The sequence below is a fragment of the Rhinoraja longicauda genome, chromosome 31 (genome assembly GCF_053455715.1).
Source record: "Rhinoraja longicauda isolate Sanriku21f chromosome 31, sRhiLon1.1, whole genome shotgun sequence".
NCBI classification, from domain to species: domain Eukaryota; kingdom Metazoa; phylum Chordata; class Chondrichthyes; order Rajiformes; family Arhynchobatidae; genus Rhinoraja; species Rhinoraja longicauda.
In genome coordinates this window covers 23,013,430-23,028,826 of record NC_135983.1, presented here as the reverse complement: position 1 = coordinate 23,028,826, position 15,397 = coordinate 23,013,430, and the positions used below count along the sequence as shown (strand labels likewise).

General features: G+C 47.2%; 1 protein-coding gene across 1 annotated transcript in view; it reads right to left on the bottom strand.

Moving 5' to 3' along the window:
- Nucleotides 1-15,397, bottom strand: part of LOC144608283 (guanine nucleotide exchange factor VAV2-like) — a 152,802-nt gene that overhangs the window by 1,149 nt on the left and 136,256 nt on the right. The window contains 7 exon segments of the mRNA XM_078425899.1: nucleotides 909-995; nucleotides 997-1,040; nucleotides 2,297-2,321; nucleotides 3,302-3,321; nucleotides 5,661-5,749; nucleotides 9,417-9,518; nucleotides 12,391-12,500. Of these exon segments, the coding sequence (XP_078282025.1) occupies nucleotides 909-995; nucleotides 997-1,040; nucleotides 2,297-2,321; nucleotides 3,302-3,321; nucleotides 5,661-5,749; nucleotides 9,417-9,518; nucleotides 12,391-12,500 (477 nt within the window).

Genomic DNA, 15,397 nt, shown 5'->3' with positions numbered 1-15,397 from the left:
TATGAATATTGATTTTTCCAACTTCAAGTAATCCTTGCATCGTCTCTCTCTCTCTCCAGCCCTCCCCCACCCTAGTTGTCGTACTAGTTTCACTGTTGTCCTGTTGAGTTTCATTGCCTGCAAAACTCGTTATCACCTAGCCCACAGCCAACAATGGACCATTGTGGGCTTCACCTTTCCTCCATCGTCGTTGCTTTTTTGCATATCTTTGATGCATTTGTTCTACATCTCACCACTCTACGTTAAACGCTTTAACATTTACCGTTTACATGCTTTAATCCCGTGTTTATATGTATGGTATTGTATTGCACTGTCTAATTGTATTGCACTGTGTCGCATTGTACTGCACTGTCATTCCCTGCCTATCTGTTTTGCGTTTGTATTGCACTATGGCCCCCGGAGGAACTCTGTTTCGTCCCATTCGTTGCATGATCTGTAAGGAGTGGAATGACAAATAAACTAACTAACTAACATATCACCGTGTATCAGTCTGAAGAAGGGTCTCGACCCGAAACGTCACCCATTCCTTCTCTCCTGAGATGCTGCCTGACCTGCTGAGTTACTCCAGCATTTTGTGAATAAATACCTTCGATTTGTACCAGCATCTGCAGTAATTTTCTTATACAACATATCACCGTCGATATCTCTCGTCTCCCTTCCCCCCGACTCTCAGTCTGAAGAAGGGTCTTAACCCAAAACGTCACCCATTCCTTCTCACCAGAGATGCTGGTTGACCCGCTGAGTTACTCCAGATTTTTGTGCCTATCTTCGGTTTTAAACCAACATCTGCAGTTCCTTCCCACGCATGCTACCCCACTTGCTCGCCTCAATCATAGACAGTTCAGCCTTAACCTTGGGTGAGTTGCACCAGGCCTGCTTGGTGCAGGTGCTACTCAAGCAAGGCTCACCTCCCACCATGTTGAATCAGGGTCGCCCTTGACCAGCTCGATGACGTCTCCGGTCTGGAAATTGAGGACTGGTTTTCCGATGGGGGGGAAGGGGGATGCCCTGGTAGCAACGGATCGCGAGCATTCTCGGACCTGAAAAAGAAAAGCTCACAGGAGAACCATTTCCATCCAAGTTCCCAAAACCCAGCGAAAGAACTGAAAATGAGTGGGAACATAGCCGGTCAATAAGTAACCATAATCTGCCTTAGTCCACACGCTCCCCCAGACACAAAAATATAACACAGTGGGCACCAAATGTAGTTAGGGAAATAGATTATTGCCTCAAAGATGTTCAGCCCCTGTACCCCTCCCTGGTTGGGTGACTTTCACTTGCCCCATTACAGGATGGATCTGGAGGTACAATAGTTGTTTACCAGAATGTGCAGAGATTAGAAGCTATTAACGAAAAGGAGAGATTGGACAAACTTAGATAGTTTTGTCCGGAACGTGGAAGCTGAAAGAAGTTTATAGAATTTTGAAAGACAGGGAGAGAGACAGAGAGAGAGACAGAGAGAGAGAGAGAGAGGAGACAGAGACAGAGAGAGAGAGAGAGAGAGAGAGAGAGAGAGAGAGAGAGAGAGAGAGAGAGAGAGGAGAGAGAGAGAGAGAGAGAGAGGAGAGAGAGAGGAGAGAGAGAGAGAGAGAGAGAGAGAGAGAGAGGAGAGAGAGAGAGAGAGAGGAGAGAGAGAGAGAGAGAGAGAGAGAGAGAGAGAGAGAGAGAGAGAGAGAGAGAGAGAGAGAGAGAGAGAGAGAGAGAGAGAGAGAGGGGAGAGGAAGAGAGAGAGAGAGAAAGGGGAGAGGAAGAGAGAGAGATGAGAGGATGTGCTGAGGAGTGAGAGATACGACAGACAACGTTTGGCAGCTCGTGGAAGGGGAGGCAGAGAGAGAGGGAGCTGAGCAATGGGAGGGGAAGTGGTGCGGAGACTGAGGAATGGGAGGGTTGTTCCCTCTCACTCCGATGCGTTCAGGAATGAGAGGGACAGTGGACATAGAGCACCACATTTTAGGATGGGCACAGCTGTGGACATACTGCTCTGTCAGACGTATGGCATGCAGATTTTCTACATTACTACAGATGCTGCCTGTTATGCTGTGCCCATTGGTTTAAGGATTCCCAGGACCACTGTTCAGTTAAGGCCAGAGTGTCCCTTCACTTTTCTCAGCTAGTATTTATCGCTCAGCATTATTAAATCAGCATCACTCAGCTTACAGTGTGAGCACTTACTGCAACATCTTCCACCTGCCGTCTCACTTTGGACTGATTGCTTTGGCAAATGGTGAAGCCGTGGAAGGCTTTATTATGAATAATTTGCATTGAAATTGCTCAATGACGTGTTAAGTGCATTTACCTGCTGTCTGCTGTTGCCCTCCGTCCTGTAAATGGAAAGAAAAGGATTATTTGTTAATCCTGCAATGCTTAATTTCAGTTGTTCGTTTCTTTTTAATCCGCAAACCCGTGTTTTGTTTAGCTTAGTTCAGTTCAGTTCCGTTTCGTTTCGTTTAGTTTAGCTGAGTTTAGTTTAGTACAGTTGAGTTTTGTTGGGAGATACAGAGTGGAAACCGGCCCTTCTGCCCACCGATCCCACGCTGACCACCGATCACCCGTTCACCACTAGTTCTATGTTAGGGCGGCACGGTGGCGCAGCGATAGAATTGCTGCCTTACAGCGAATGCAGCGCCGAAGACTCAGGTTCGATCCTGACTACGGGCGCCGTCTGTACGGAGTTTGTACGTTCTCCCCGTGACCTGCGTGGGTTTTCTCCGAGATCTTCGGTTTCCTCCCACACTCCAAAGACGTACAGGTGTGTAGATTAATTGCCTGGGCAAATGTAAAAATTGTCCCTAGTGGGTGTAGGATAGTGTTAGTGTGCGGGGATCGCTGGGCGGCGCGGACCCGGTGGGCCGAAGGGCCTGTTTCTGCGCTGTATCTCTAAATCTAAATCTAAATCCCACTTTCACATCCCACACACAAGGGGCAATTTACAAAAGCCAATTAACCTACAAACCTGCACGTCTTCGGGATGTGGGAGGAAAACGCTGCATCCAGAGGAAATCTATGCGGTCACAGGGAAACGTGCAAACTCCACACAGGCAGCCTCCGCTCTGCCGCTCTACCACCGTGCCGCCCTATTGTCACGAGCGTGTAGGATGGTGCTAGTGTACGGGGATCGCTGGTCGGCGCGGATTCGGGGTGTCGAAGGGCCTGTTCTCACGCTGTTTCTCCAAAGTCTAACGTCTACTGATACCCAACGGCAAGATGGCATGCCCCTTTACCCCGGGAAATGTACGCAAGATGGTGGGGAGAGATCTGGCCAAAAATACAATTGGCATCTTTCCATTTCATCATAACTTACCAGATCATCGACCGGTGTGTCTGTAAGAGATAGACAGAAAGATATAAAATGTGCAAAGCAAATCCATCACAGAAGCGGTACCTTGTCTGGTACTTCCTTTCATGACCGCCTCCTCCTTCACCCGGCCCCTCAACCTCTGTCAACCCTCCGCGCACCCCCACCAGCTAGCCTACCCCACTACCTCTCCTCCACCCACCACCACTTCCCTGGTGAAGGTAAGTCGGGGAGACAGGTGTGAAAGTAGAGAGCCTGATTATGTCGTACAATGTTTTGATATTCTTCCCCATGCAAGTCATCACCTGGCGCTGTTACACTTTATACGCTATATGCAAAAAAATAACAATAATTTACGGTAATTGTGATTAAAAAAAGGTCACGACATAAGTGATAGGAGCAGAATTAGGCCATTCGGCCCATTAAGGGTGCTGTCTGCGTGTGGAGTTTGCACGTTCTCTCTGTGACCACGTGGGTTTCCTCCGGGTGCTCCGGTTTCCTCCCACATCCCAAAGACGTGCAGGTCTGTCGGTTAATTGGCTTCTGGAAATTGTTCCTTAAAGTGTAGGGAGTGGATGAGAAAGTGGGCCAACATAGAACGAGTGTGAAAGGTCAGGCCTCCAGACAGCTCTGTTCACAGCCCTCTTGGTTAGATATTTCCAAAGATTCACCAACCTCAAGAGAAAACTATAATAACTAGAATAACTAGGCGGCACGGTGGCGCAGCGGTAGAGTTGCTGCCTTACAGCGAATGCAGCGCCGGAGACTCGGGTTCGATCCTGACTACGGGCGCCGTCTGTACGGAATTTGTACTTTCTCCCCGTGACCTGCGTGGGTTTTCTCTGAGATCTTCGGTTTCCTCCCACACTCCAAAGACGTACAGGTATGTAGGTTAATTGGCTGGGCAAATGTAAAAATTGTCCCTAGTGTGTGTAGGATAGTGTTAATGTGCGGGGATCGCTAGGCGGCACGGACCCGGTGGGCCGAAGGGCCTGTTTCCATGCTGTATCTCTAAATCTAAATGATATCCTGCATCCCTTCCGAATTGCCGATTCTTGATTAGTGCGGGTGTCAGGGGTTACGGGGAGAAGGCAGGAGAATGGGGTTCAGGGGGAGAGATAGATCAGCCATGATTGAATGGCGGAGTAGATTTAATGGGCCGAATGGCCTAATTCTGCTCGTAGAACTTATGACCATTATGACATCTTATTTTTGGACTAAAACCACCTGAACAACAATTTTAAACATTTCCCATTAAGTCTATTCCGCCATTCAATCGTGGCTGATCTATCTTTCCCTCCTAACCCCATTCTCCTGCCTTCTCTCCAAAACCCCTTGCACCTGGTAGCATCTCTGGAGAGAAGGAATGGATGACGTTTCGGGTCGAAACCCTTTGGGTCTCGACCCGAAACGTCACCCATTCCTTCTCTGCAGAGATGCTGCCTGACCCGCTGAGTTACTGCAGCATTTTGTGTCTACCTTCGATTTAAACCAGCATCTGCAGTTTTCTTTCCTACACCCCTTACACCCGTACTAATTAAGAATCCATCTATCTCTGCCTTAAATATATCCATTGACTTGGCCTCCACAGCCGTCTGTGGCAATGAATTCCACAGATTCACCACCCTCTGACAAAAGCATGACAGGCTCTTTTGTTCAAAGCAAACTCCGATAAATGGTAATGTCAAAATGACCAGAGAATCTGATTAGTGATGCTGATCGATGGATAAATATGGGAATGGGATAAGGTAGACACAAAATGCTGGAGTATCTCAGCGGGACAGGCAGCATCTCTGGAGAGAAGGAATGGGTGACGTTTCGGGTCGAGACCCTTCTTCAGACTGATGTAAGGGAAATGGGGCGAGACAAAGATAGGATGTAGGAGGATACAGGAAGACTGGTGGGAGAACTGGGAAGGGGGAGGGGATAGAGAGGGAAAGCAGCAAAGATAATAGAGAAGAGCAAGATAGACCAGTCCTTCGAAATCACCTATACTAAAGTGTATTACGCAAAGGAGCCATTTTAGTAGGCAAACCCCGCCGTTCGTTATGCCTCTCGCAGTGTAATCAGTGTTTTGTGGGAACAGTATGTGTGATGTTACCATTAAAATGCAGAATATATCTCATCTATCAAATCACAGATTTTTTTATTTTTATTTTAAAATGTTTCTGCGAGTTTCTACCTACTAAAATGGCGCCTTGACATACTACGGTTTTTAGGGTCGAGTGGTCTATCTTGCTCTGCTCCACGGTCTTTGGAAAGCAGGGACTATGGGATAGGTTGTACATCCCAGAAAAAGTGTTCCCCAGCAATGCCTGATAACAGCAGGGACCCGAGAACAAGTGTCTGGCAATGGATTACGTACTTAACTTGCATTGTGCTGCTGTCTCCAGACATTCTTTGTGCGCTCCAGCCCCACATTTGGAACAAGTGTACCCTTGGTAAAAAATCCCCCTGCAAGAAAGGGACAAAAAAAAACAAGGCAACAAGCTTAGCAAATGGACTCAAACACAACTAGAAATGGCTGAGGACGTATCAGCCACATTGAAAACAGAACTTGATTTGCACCTGCCCAATCCAACTGATGTACATCACACTCAATTTGCCTTTATTTTAAACCGAAGGTAGACACAAAATGCCGGCGGAACTCAGCGGGACATGCCGCATCTCTGGAGAGAAGGAATGGGTGACGTTTCGGGTGGAGACCCTTCTTTGGACTTTTATTTTAGTTCAGTTTAGTTTAGCGATACAGCGTGGTAAAACAGGCTCTTCGGCCCACCGAGTCCCACACCGACCAGCGATCCCCCACAGTATTCTTGAAATACTGAAGCTCTTCTGTGCGTATCGGAACTATACCGCCACTTCCTCCATCTCAAGCATAACCTTTGTGATAGATTTTCACCAGGTATTCACCCAAAATATTTACCCGACTACGGGTGTTAACTGGTTGGAGTTTGTACCTTCTCCTCCTGACCTGCGTGGCTTTTCTCCAGGATCTCCACTTTCCTCCCACACTCCAAAGGCGTACTGGTTTGTAGGTGAATTGGCTTGGTATAAATGTAAATTGTCCCTGGTGTGTGTAAGATAGTGCTAGCGTGTGGGGATCGCTGGTCGGTGCGGACTCGGTGGGCCGAAGGGCCTGTTTCCGTGCTGTATCTCCAAACTAATCTATAAAAAAATAAACGAAAGCCTATCTGCCTATTCAGGTGAAGCTTAAGGGCCAATAACTATATTCGGAGAGAAGTAGTGTATTCACCCAGTGTCCCACCCACCCTCAAAAGGACTTTGCAGTAAACCTAGTCTGCAGGTGATTTCATGCTGACACTGGTTTGTGGATCCCATTAGAATCATAGTCATAGAGCATTGAAACAGGCCCTTCGGCCCATCTTGCCCACACTGACCAACATGCACCACCTACACCAGTCCCACCTGCCTGTGTTTGGCCCCTATCCTGTCCATGTATCTGTCTAACGTTGCGATAGTACTTGTTGGAGCCAGGGACTGGATGTCAAGTATCCCAACAAGCTTTGGGAGTACGCTACTAGCTAGAGAGAGACAGAGAAACGCTGGGACTGGGACTAGAACAAAGAAGCATTGTGAAGATGGTCACGTGATGGACATCTGGTGAGAGCAGAGCTGAAGATAACTTCATGGCTGTGTAATGTGGCCTTGAGAAGATAAGGTGTCTGGGAACGGCTATTTTGCGAAGGAACTGTACGATGAGAATGAAAACATGAACAGGCCAACATAATTAACAACACTCTAGCCCGATAAGGAACTTATTCAGCACTTGGATGGTTGACATCTTGAAATGATTGACTTCAGGATTGTGAGAGTCTTGAGAGGTTAGAACAAAGGCTTCCTTTAGGAGTTTGAATGAAAAATTTGTATAAAGGGGCGGTCCGAGACTTCAGGGGCGAGAACGAGGGAACAACCATGGGACCTGAGTTCGATGCTCAGAGAAGACTACCCCCTACCAACAGAGTGAATCTGGCCAATTGATTCATATGGGTAATATCTGAGATTCAGTCATGAGTTTTGTGATTTAGTTTAAGACGTGATAAGCTGACATAGTAAAGTAAATGAGAAGTTATTAGATGTCAATAACTTGCATGCATGTTCAAGTTACTGAAGTGTTATAAAGATGAAGATGCATTAAACCTTGGTTTAGTTCACAAAATGCTGGAGTAACTCAGCATTTCGGGAGAGAAGGAATGGGTGACGTTTCTGGTCGAGACCCTCTTCAGACTCCAGCATTTTGTGAAATAAATACCTTTGATTTGTACCAGCATCTGCTTTTTTACTTACAAAACCTTGGTTTAGAGCCTTTTGTTCCACACGTCAGTAGACATCTTATAGGGTCAACACTGTCTAAACTACCTCCTCCGGCAGCTCATTCCACACACCCACCACCCTTTGTATAAAAATGTTGCCCCTCAGGTTCCCATTAAATCGCTCCCCCTCCCCCCCTCACCTTAAATGAACATTAATGAACTGAATAACCAGTTGACCTATTTCTGGCCCTAGGTCGAAGCAAGAACAAGGCATGGATACCGAGAACTCCCCGACAATTGGTGAAATAGTCCCACAAGATCTTTATACATCCATCCAGAATGCCAGGAAACGAAGAAGGGTCTCCACCCGAAACATCACCCATTCCTTCTCTCCCCAGATGCTGCCTGACCCGCTGAGTTACTCCAGCATTTTGTGTCTACCTTCGATTTAAACCAGCATCTGCAGTTTTTTTCCCCTCTGCAGGTGCATTACTCCCTCTGTACAGACCCCCCCCCCCCCCACCCCCCCCCCCCCCCCCCCCTACCCTCTGACAGTGCACTGCCTCTTTAGTCCTTCCTCCTCCATGGAACTGCATTCCTTCAGCTATGTCATCCACAGTTTAAGAATAAGGGGTACGCCATTTAGAACGGAGATGAGGAAAAACTTTTTCAGTCAGAGAGTTGTGAATCTGTGGAATTCTCTGCCTCAGAAGGCAGTGGAGGCCAATTCTCTGAATGCATTCAAGAGAGAGCTAGATAGAGCTCTTGAGGATAGCGGAGTCAGGGGGTATGGGGAGAAGGCAGGAACGGGGTACTGATTGAGAATGATCAGCCATGATCACATTGAATGGTGGTGCTGGCTCGAAGGGCCGAATGGCCTACTCCTGCACCTATTGTCTATTGTCTCTTGTCTATTGATATTGGAGACTTTGAAGAAGATGGGTAGGTTATAATCTGTTTAACCCTGGAGCTCACATACTGGGGATACTTAGTCCATGGCCATCCGTGGTGTTGCCAAACTCCAAGGCATGTGCAGAGGGGCTGAAGGGCATTTCAGCAAATGATTCCACCATCAATCGTTAACAATTTAAGAAACAATTGGACAGGTACATGGATAGGACAGGCTTAGAGGGATATGGGCCAAACGCAGGCAGGTGGGGCCAGTGTAGCTGGGACATGTTGGTCGGTGTGGGCAAGTTGGGTTTATCAGTTAGTTTATTGTCACATGTCGCGAGGCACAGTGAAAAGCTTTTGTTACGTGCTGACCAGACAGTGAAAAGACAGTACATGATTAAAATTGAGCCATTTACAGTGTACAGGGACATGATAAGGGAATACTATAAGTCTAATATCAGTTTGAAGAAGGGTCTCGACCCGAAACGTCACCCATTCCTTCTCTCCTGAGATGCTGCCTGACCTGCTGAGTTACTCCGGCATTTTGTGAATAAATACCTTGATAAGGGAATAATGTTCAGTGCAAGATAAATGCAGTAAAGTCCGATCAAGGATAGTCTGAGGGCCACAAATGAGGTAGATAGTAGTTCAGGACTGCTCTCTGGTTGTGGTAGGATGGTTCAGTTGTCTGATAACAGCCGGGAAGAAACTGTCCCTGAATCTGCAGGTGTGCGTTTTCACACTTCTGTACCTTTTGCCCGATGGGAGAGGGGAGAAGAGGGAGTGGCCGGGGTGTGACTCGTCCTTGGTTATGCTGCTGGCCTTGCCGAGGCAGCGTGAGGTGCAGATGGAAATCCTTCATTAATGATACAGAGTGCAGAGTTCCCTGGGCCCATCACTCTGACCCAGTATGAATCCCTCCTCCCAAGCTGGGCCACACCACACAGTATTACCTCAGCAACATTCTGCAGGCTTTGCAGTTCGTGCACTTGTCGAACGTCGTCATTTGGAAATTGTGATAATTTGCCGTTGCTTTCTCCGGTTTAATATTCGATCTGGAAAGGAAATTATTTAAGTGAGAAAAGAAACATAAGGTCATGAGGTCATAAGTGAAAGGAGCAGAATTAGGCCCATCAAGGCCCATCTACGGCGGCACGGTGGCGCAGCGGTAGAGTTGCTGCCTTACAGCGAATGCAGCGCCGGAGACTCAGGTTCAATCCTGACTACGGGCGCCGTCTGTACGGAGTTTGTACGTTCTCCCCGTGACCTGCGTGGGTTTTCTCCGAGATCTTCGGTTTCCTCCCACACTCCAAAGGCGTACAGGTATGTAAGTTAATTGGCTGGGCAAATGTAAAAATTATCCCTAGTGGGTGCAGGATAGTGTTAGTGTGCGGGGATCGCTGGGCGGCGCGGACCCGGTGGGCCGAAGGGCCTGTTTCTGCGCTGTATCTCTAAATCGAAATCTAAAAAAGTATATTCCACCATTCATTCGTGGCTGATCTATCTCTCCCTCCTAACCCCACTCTCCTGCCTTCTCCCCGTAACCCTTGACACCCTCACTAATCAAGAACCTATCAATCTAGGGGCGGCACGGTAGCGCAGCGGTAGAGTTGCTGCTTTACAGCGAATGCAGCGCCGGAGACTCAGGTTCGATCCTGACTACGGGTGCTGCACTGTAAGGAGTTTGTACGTTCTCCCCGTGACCTGCGTGGGTTTTCTCCGAGATCTTCGGTTTCCTCCCACACTCCAAAGACGTACAGGTATGTAGGTTAATTGGCTGGGTAAATGTAAAAATTGTCCCTAGTGGGTGTAGGATAGTGTTAATGTGCGGGGATCACTGGGCGGCACGGACTTGGAGGGCCGAAAAGGCCTGTTTCCGGCTGTATATATATGATATGATATGATGATAATCTCCACCTTACAAATACCCATTGACTTGGGCTCCACAGCCTTCTGTGGCGATGAATTCCACAGATTCACCTCCCTCTGGCTAAAGAAATTCCTCCTCGTCTCCTTTCTAAAGGCACGTCCTTTGATTCTGAGGCTATGGCCTCTGGATGCAAAAGTGGGATAGCATACAACCAACGTGAACGGTATCTTAATCATGTTTACCATTCACACCAGTTTGCAGTGTAATCGGTTGGTGATAAACACGATGGAGAGGGAACAATTCCCCAAATAGAAATTATAACATAAATCCTGAAAATAATCAGAAAAGTTTAAAATCTGAGGGACCCACTAGATTAAATATTTGGGAAAGTAAAGCCCGAGAAAAAATAAGCTAGTTTAATAATTTTGACTGGAATATATAATCTAATTTCCAGACCTTGCACGTTTTTTTGTAATCAAAAAAAATTATTCAATTATTAAAAATATTATTTACAATACAATAAATCAAAACAGAACTCACCACCATAATACAGGACAAACAAATATACTAAACTAGACCAAGACCCATTGGGCCCAAACGTCTCCTGCATTGGTGCAGCACCCTCTCCTCTCCCCCTCCCCCTCCCCTCTCCCCCTTGCCCTCCCTCCTTTCCCTTCCCCCCCACTCCATCCCCCTCAACCCCTCTTATCCGCCCTCCCTCCCTCCCTCCTTCCACCAACTCCCTCCCTAGGAGATAGATTTAAACTTTAAAATGTGAATAACTTTAAAAATATAACACCGATTTCAATGAAACTTCTCCCATTAGCACCAAAGGGACGACGGTGAGTAAAGTGGGCCTAGAATTGTCGCGCTATCGTGTACCGTTTTGGCTGTAGTTCAGGAACAAACAAACAAACAAACGAGAGTTTTAGTATCTAGATGAACTACTATACAACGATGTTACAATCCTTGTCCAGGTTGCATTCACCCCCCCCCCCCCCCAGCGGTCCCGGAAATCCCCCAGGGTGCCCGTGGACAGCGCCCGGGAGCTGACGGAACGCCCAGACCTTGCACATTAGAAGGGCCTTCTGAGACAGAAAGCCACAACAAGCCTGATCCATGACTGTTGCTAAGTGTACCCTATTTTAAAACAACATGCTTTCCATTTCAATCCCCTTAAAAAAGTTGGTCTCCTCCCCTCGACTCTTTAACTTTCCATAACCCCGTTCATTTTAAAGCCAGTAGTCCACTGTTTTAGAATAAGGGGTAGGCCATTTAAGACTGAGATGAGGAAAAACTTTTTCACCCAGAGAGTTGCGCATCTGCGGAATTCATTGCCACAGGAGGCAGTGGAGGCCAATTCACTGGATGTTTTCAAGAGGGAGTTAGATAGAGCTCTTAGGGCTAACGGAATCAAGGGATGTGGGGAGAAAGCCAGAGCGGGGTGCTGATTTTGGATGATCAGCCATGCTCATATTGAATGGCTCAAAGGGCCAAATGGCCTACTCCTGCACCTATTTTCTGTGTTTCTGTTTCCATTAGCCTTTGTAAATATACCTTGTAACCGTACACCAGCGTTCAGTGATTTCTGTAATCTGACCCCCTAAATCTCTACACTTATCACCATGCCTTTAGCAAAGAACACCACCTGCCACAGTAATTCCTACTCATTTCATGCATCAATATAGAAACATAGAAAAATAAGTGCAGGGGTAGGCCATTTGGCCCTTCGAGCCAACACCGCCATTCAATATGATCATGGCTGATCATCTACAATCAGTTCCCCGTTCCTGCTTTTTCTCCATATCCCTTGATTCCTTTAGCCCAAAGAGCTAAATCTAACTCTCTCTTGAAATACATCTAACACATCGGGAGAGGCGTGCTGGTTTTCATTTCTGACAACATTAAAGAAGCATGTACAAAATGCACTCCAGAATGGTTTCATAAGTTACATTTCAGTTCAAAATAATGAGTGCAGTGAGTTTTGAAAAGCAACCCACTAAAACTCATAATCTCACGCAGTTTACTGCTTCACCAAGAGTTGGTCAGGGACTTACAGTGCCATTTCAAACTGTTCCATCCATTTCCTCTTCATATCCTCTGTTTTGCAGAACAGCTGGAAGCCCTGTTTGCCCTGAAGGTGTATTAAGTAAAACGCATAGGACCACTGAAAAACAGAAAAGCAAAGACTGTAGGAAGGAACTGCAGATGCCGGTTTATACCGAAGATAAGACACGAAACGCTGGAGTAACTCAACGGGTCAGGCACCATCAATGGAGAAAAAGGATAGGTAACGTTCTGGGTTCAGAACCTTACTTTGGGCTGTTTTTATTCTGTTTGAACTTGAGTAGGCTAGGACTCTATTCCTTGGAGTGCAGGAGGATGAGGGGTGATCTTATGGACGTGTACAAAATCATAAGAGGAATAAATCGGGTAGACGCACAGAGTCTCTTGCCCAGAGTAGGGAAATCGAGAACCAGAGGACATAGGTTTAAGGTGAGGGGGGAAAGATTTAATAGGAATCTAAGGGGTGACTTTTCCACACAAACAGTGGTCGGGGTGTGGAAGGAGCTGCCAGAGGTGGTAGTTGAGGCTGGTACGATCGCAACGTTGAAGAAACATTTAGACAGGTACATGGACAGGACCGACCGTTTCCACACTGTATCACTCTTTGACTCTATGACAATAAAGGTGCAACTGAATAGCTTGGCAAGTCAATTCACAGGACACTTGTGGGCCAGACTGGGTAGAGCTCCTCCCCTCAAAGATGGTAATGAACCAGATGAGTTTACAACCGTAATCTGATCCTATTTGCAGTCATCATTATTAACTCATATTGTTATTGTTGTTATTTGACCAATTTCTGGAATATCAAATGGATTTCGATTTCACAGCTGTCACAATGAGATGTCACAAAATGCTGGGGTAACTCAGCCGGGCGGGGGCAGCTTCTCTGGAGAGAAGGAATGGGCGACATTTCGGGCCTTCTGAAGAAGGGTCTCGACCCGAAACGTCACCCGTTCTTTCTCTCCAGAGATGCTGCCCGTCCCGCTGAGTTACTCCAGCTTTTTTTTTGTCTATCTTCGATTTAAACCAGCGTCTGCAGTTCCTTCCTAAACAATGCGGTATCAGCTCGAATCTCCGGACTGTTTCGCCCAGCTATCACCGTTCCCAGTCTGAAGAAGGGTCTCGACCCGAAACATCACCCATTCCTTCTCTCCTGAGATGCTGCCTGACCCGCTGAGTTACTCCAGCGTTTTGTGAATAAATACCTTCGGTTCCCAGTCCAGTGATTTACCAGCTGCACTCAAATATCTTCCTGCAAAACTTCACTGACTTCAAACTGAACTTCCCTCAACTTTGCTGGTCTCTAATTTCCTGTCCTGCATTGACACCCGAGACCACAAATATCTTTGCTCTCATTTTCTGGTCCCAGAGTGACCCCAAATGGAGTCTGCATTAAACCGCCTGGTCCCATTTCGCCTCAACCACCTCCTCCGGCAACTCATTCCATATTCCCGTCACTCTATGTGCGAGAAAGTTGCCCAGGGAAAAAAACTGCAGATGCTGGTTTAAATCGAAGGTAGACACAAAATGCTGGAGTAACTCAGCGGGTCAGGCAGCATCTCGGGTGACGTTTGGGTCGAGACCCTTCTTCAGACTGTTTCTTCTCTCCCGAGATGCTGCCTGACCCGCTGAGTTACTCCAGCATTTTGCGTCTACCTGAACATGTTGCCTCTCAGGTTTATATTGAATTTGCCCCTTTCACCTTCAACCTGTGTCCTCTGATTTTGGATTCCCTTACCCAGAGTCGGAGACTCCGTGTGTTTACACTATCTATTCCCCTCGTGACATATTGGGCATTTGAGCTCTGACAAATATATCCTAATGCCACCAAGCAAGAGATTTATTTATTTATTCGTGACATCACACAGCTGTTTGCGAAGAGCGAGCAAATGTTAGTGCCATGTGGTTGGCCTCTGTAAGATCCTTCACAGTGCGTGTGTCATGCAGCACGTCACAGCTCAGGAGATGTTCCATCGTCTGGAGGCCCCGTCTACACTCGCAGTCTGCCACTTCTTCAGTGTATCCCCACTTCAGTAGTTAGATTTGCTCCTCCCCATGCTTGTCCACAGTCTGTTGAGACTGTGCCAGGTTATCCACGGATGGTCGGAACCTGGTGGGAGTTTCTCAGAGGGGTCGATTGCCATGTGAATGTCTTCCGGAGATTTCTCTAGTCTCTCTTCCCAGAGTTTGATCCCTCTGGACGATGTACTGCAGTCCAGGGGATGGACAGAAGAGAGGAAACTTCTGTGTGATTTCAACGCTGAGGTAGCAAAGGGTTTCTTTCATCCTCTGATTGTCTGAGGTGTTCTTTTTGACTGGCTACAGCTCTTCTGATTCCAGGAGGTGTGGTCTAATGGTGTGATCGTTTAACCAATGGGTGGCACGGTGGCGCAGCAGTAGAGTTGCTGCCTTACAGCGAATGCAGCGCCTGAGACTCAGGTTCGAACCTGACTACGGGCGCCGTCTGTACGGAGTTTGTACGTTCTCCCCGTGACCTGCGTGGGTTTTCTCCGAGATCTTCGGTTTCCTGCCACACTCCAAAGACGTGCAGGTAAGTAGGTTAATTGATTGGGTAAAATGTAAAAATTGTCCCTAGTGTGTGTAGAATAGTGTTAATGTGCGGGGACCGCTGGGCGGCGCGGACTGGGTGGGCCGAAGGGCCTGTTTCCGCGCTGTATCTCTAAATCTAAATCAATATTAGACAGCTGGTTACCAGGTAAACATTTGCTCTTTGATGGTTTGGGCTGTTGGATTTTGGATTGATTTGTTGGTAGGTCAGGAGGCGCAGTTGGGCTTGGTGAAAGAGTACATTTATAGCCGGCAATCTGCCCCCAGTCTGACGATATATGTTGCCACATTTTGATAATAATTCCCAGCCTGCCTTTCCCATTTTGATAATAATTCCCAGCTGTCACGCCTGCCTTCCCCATAAGTTGTATCTCCCCGTTATATAGGGCGGCATGGTGGCGCAGCGGTAGAGTTGCTGCCTTACAGCGA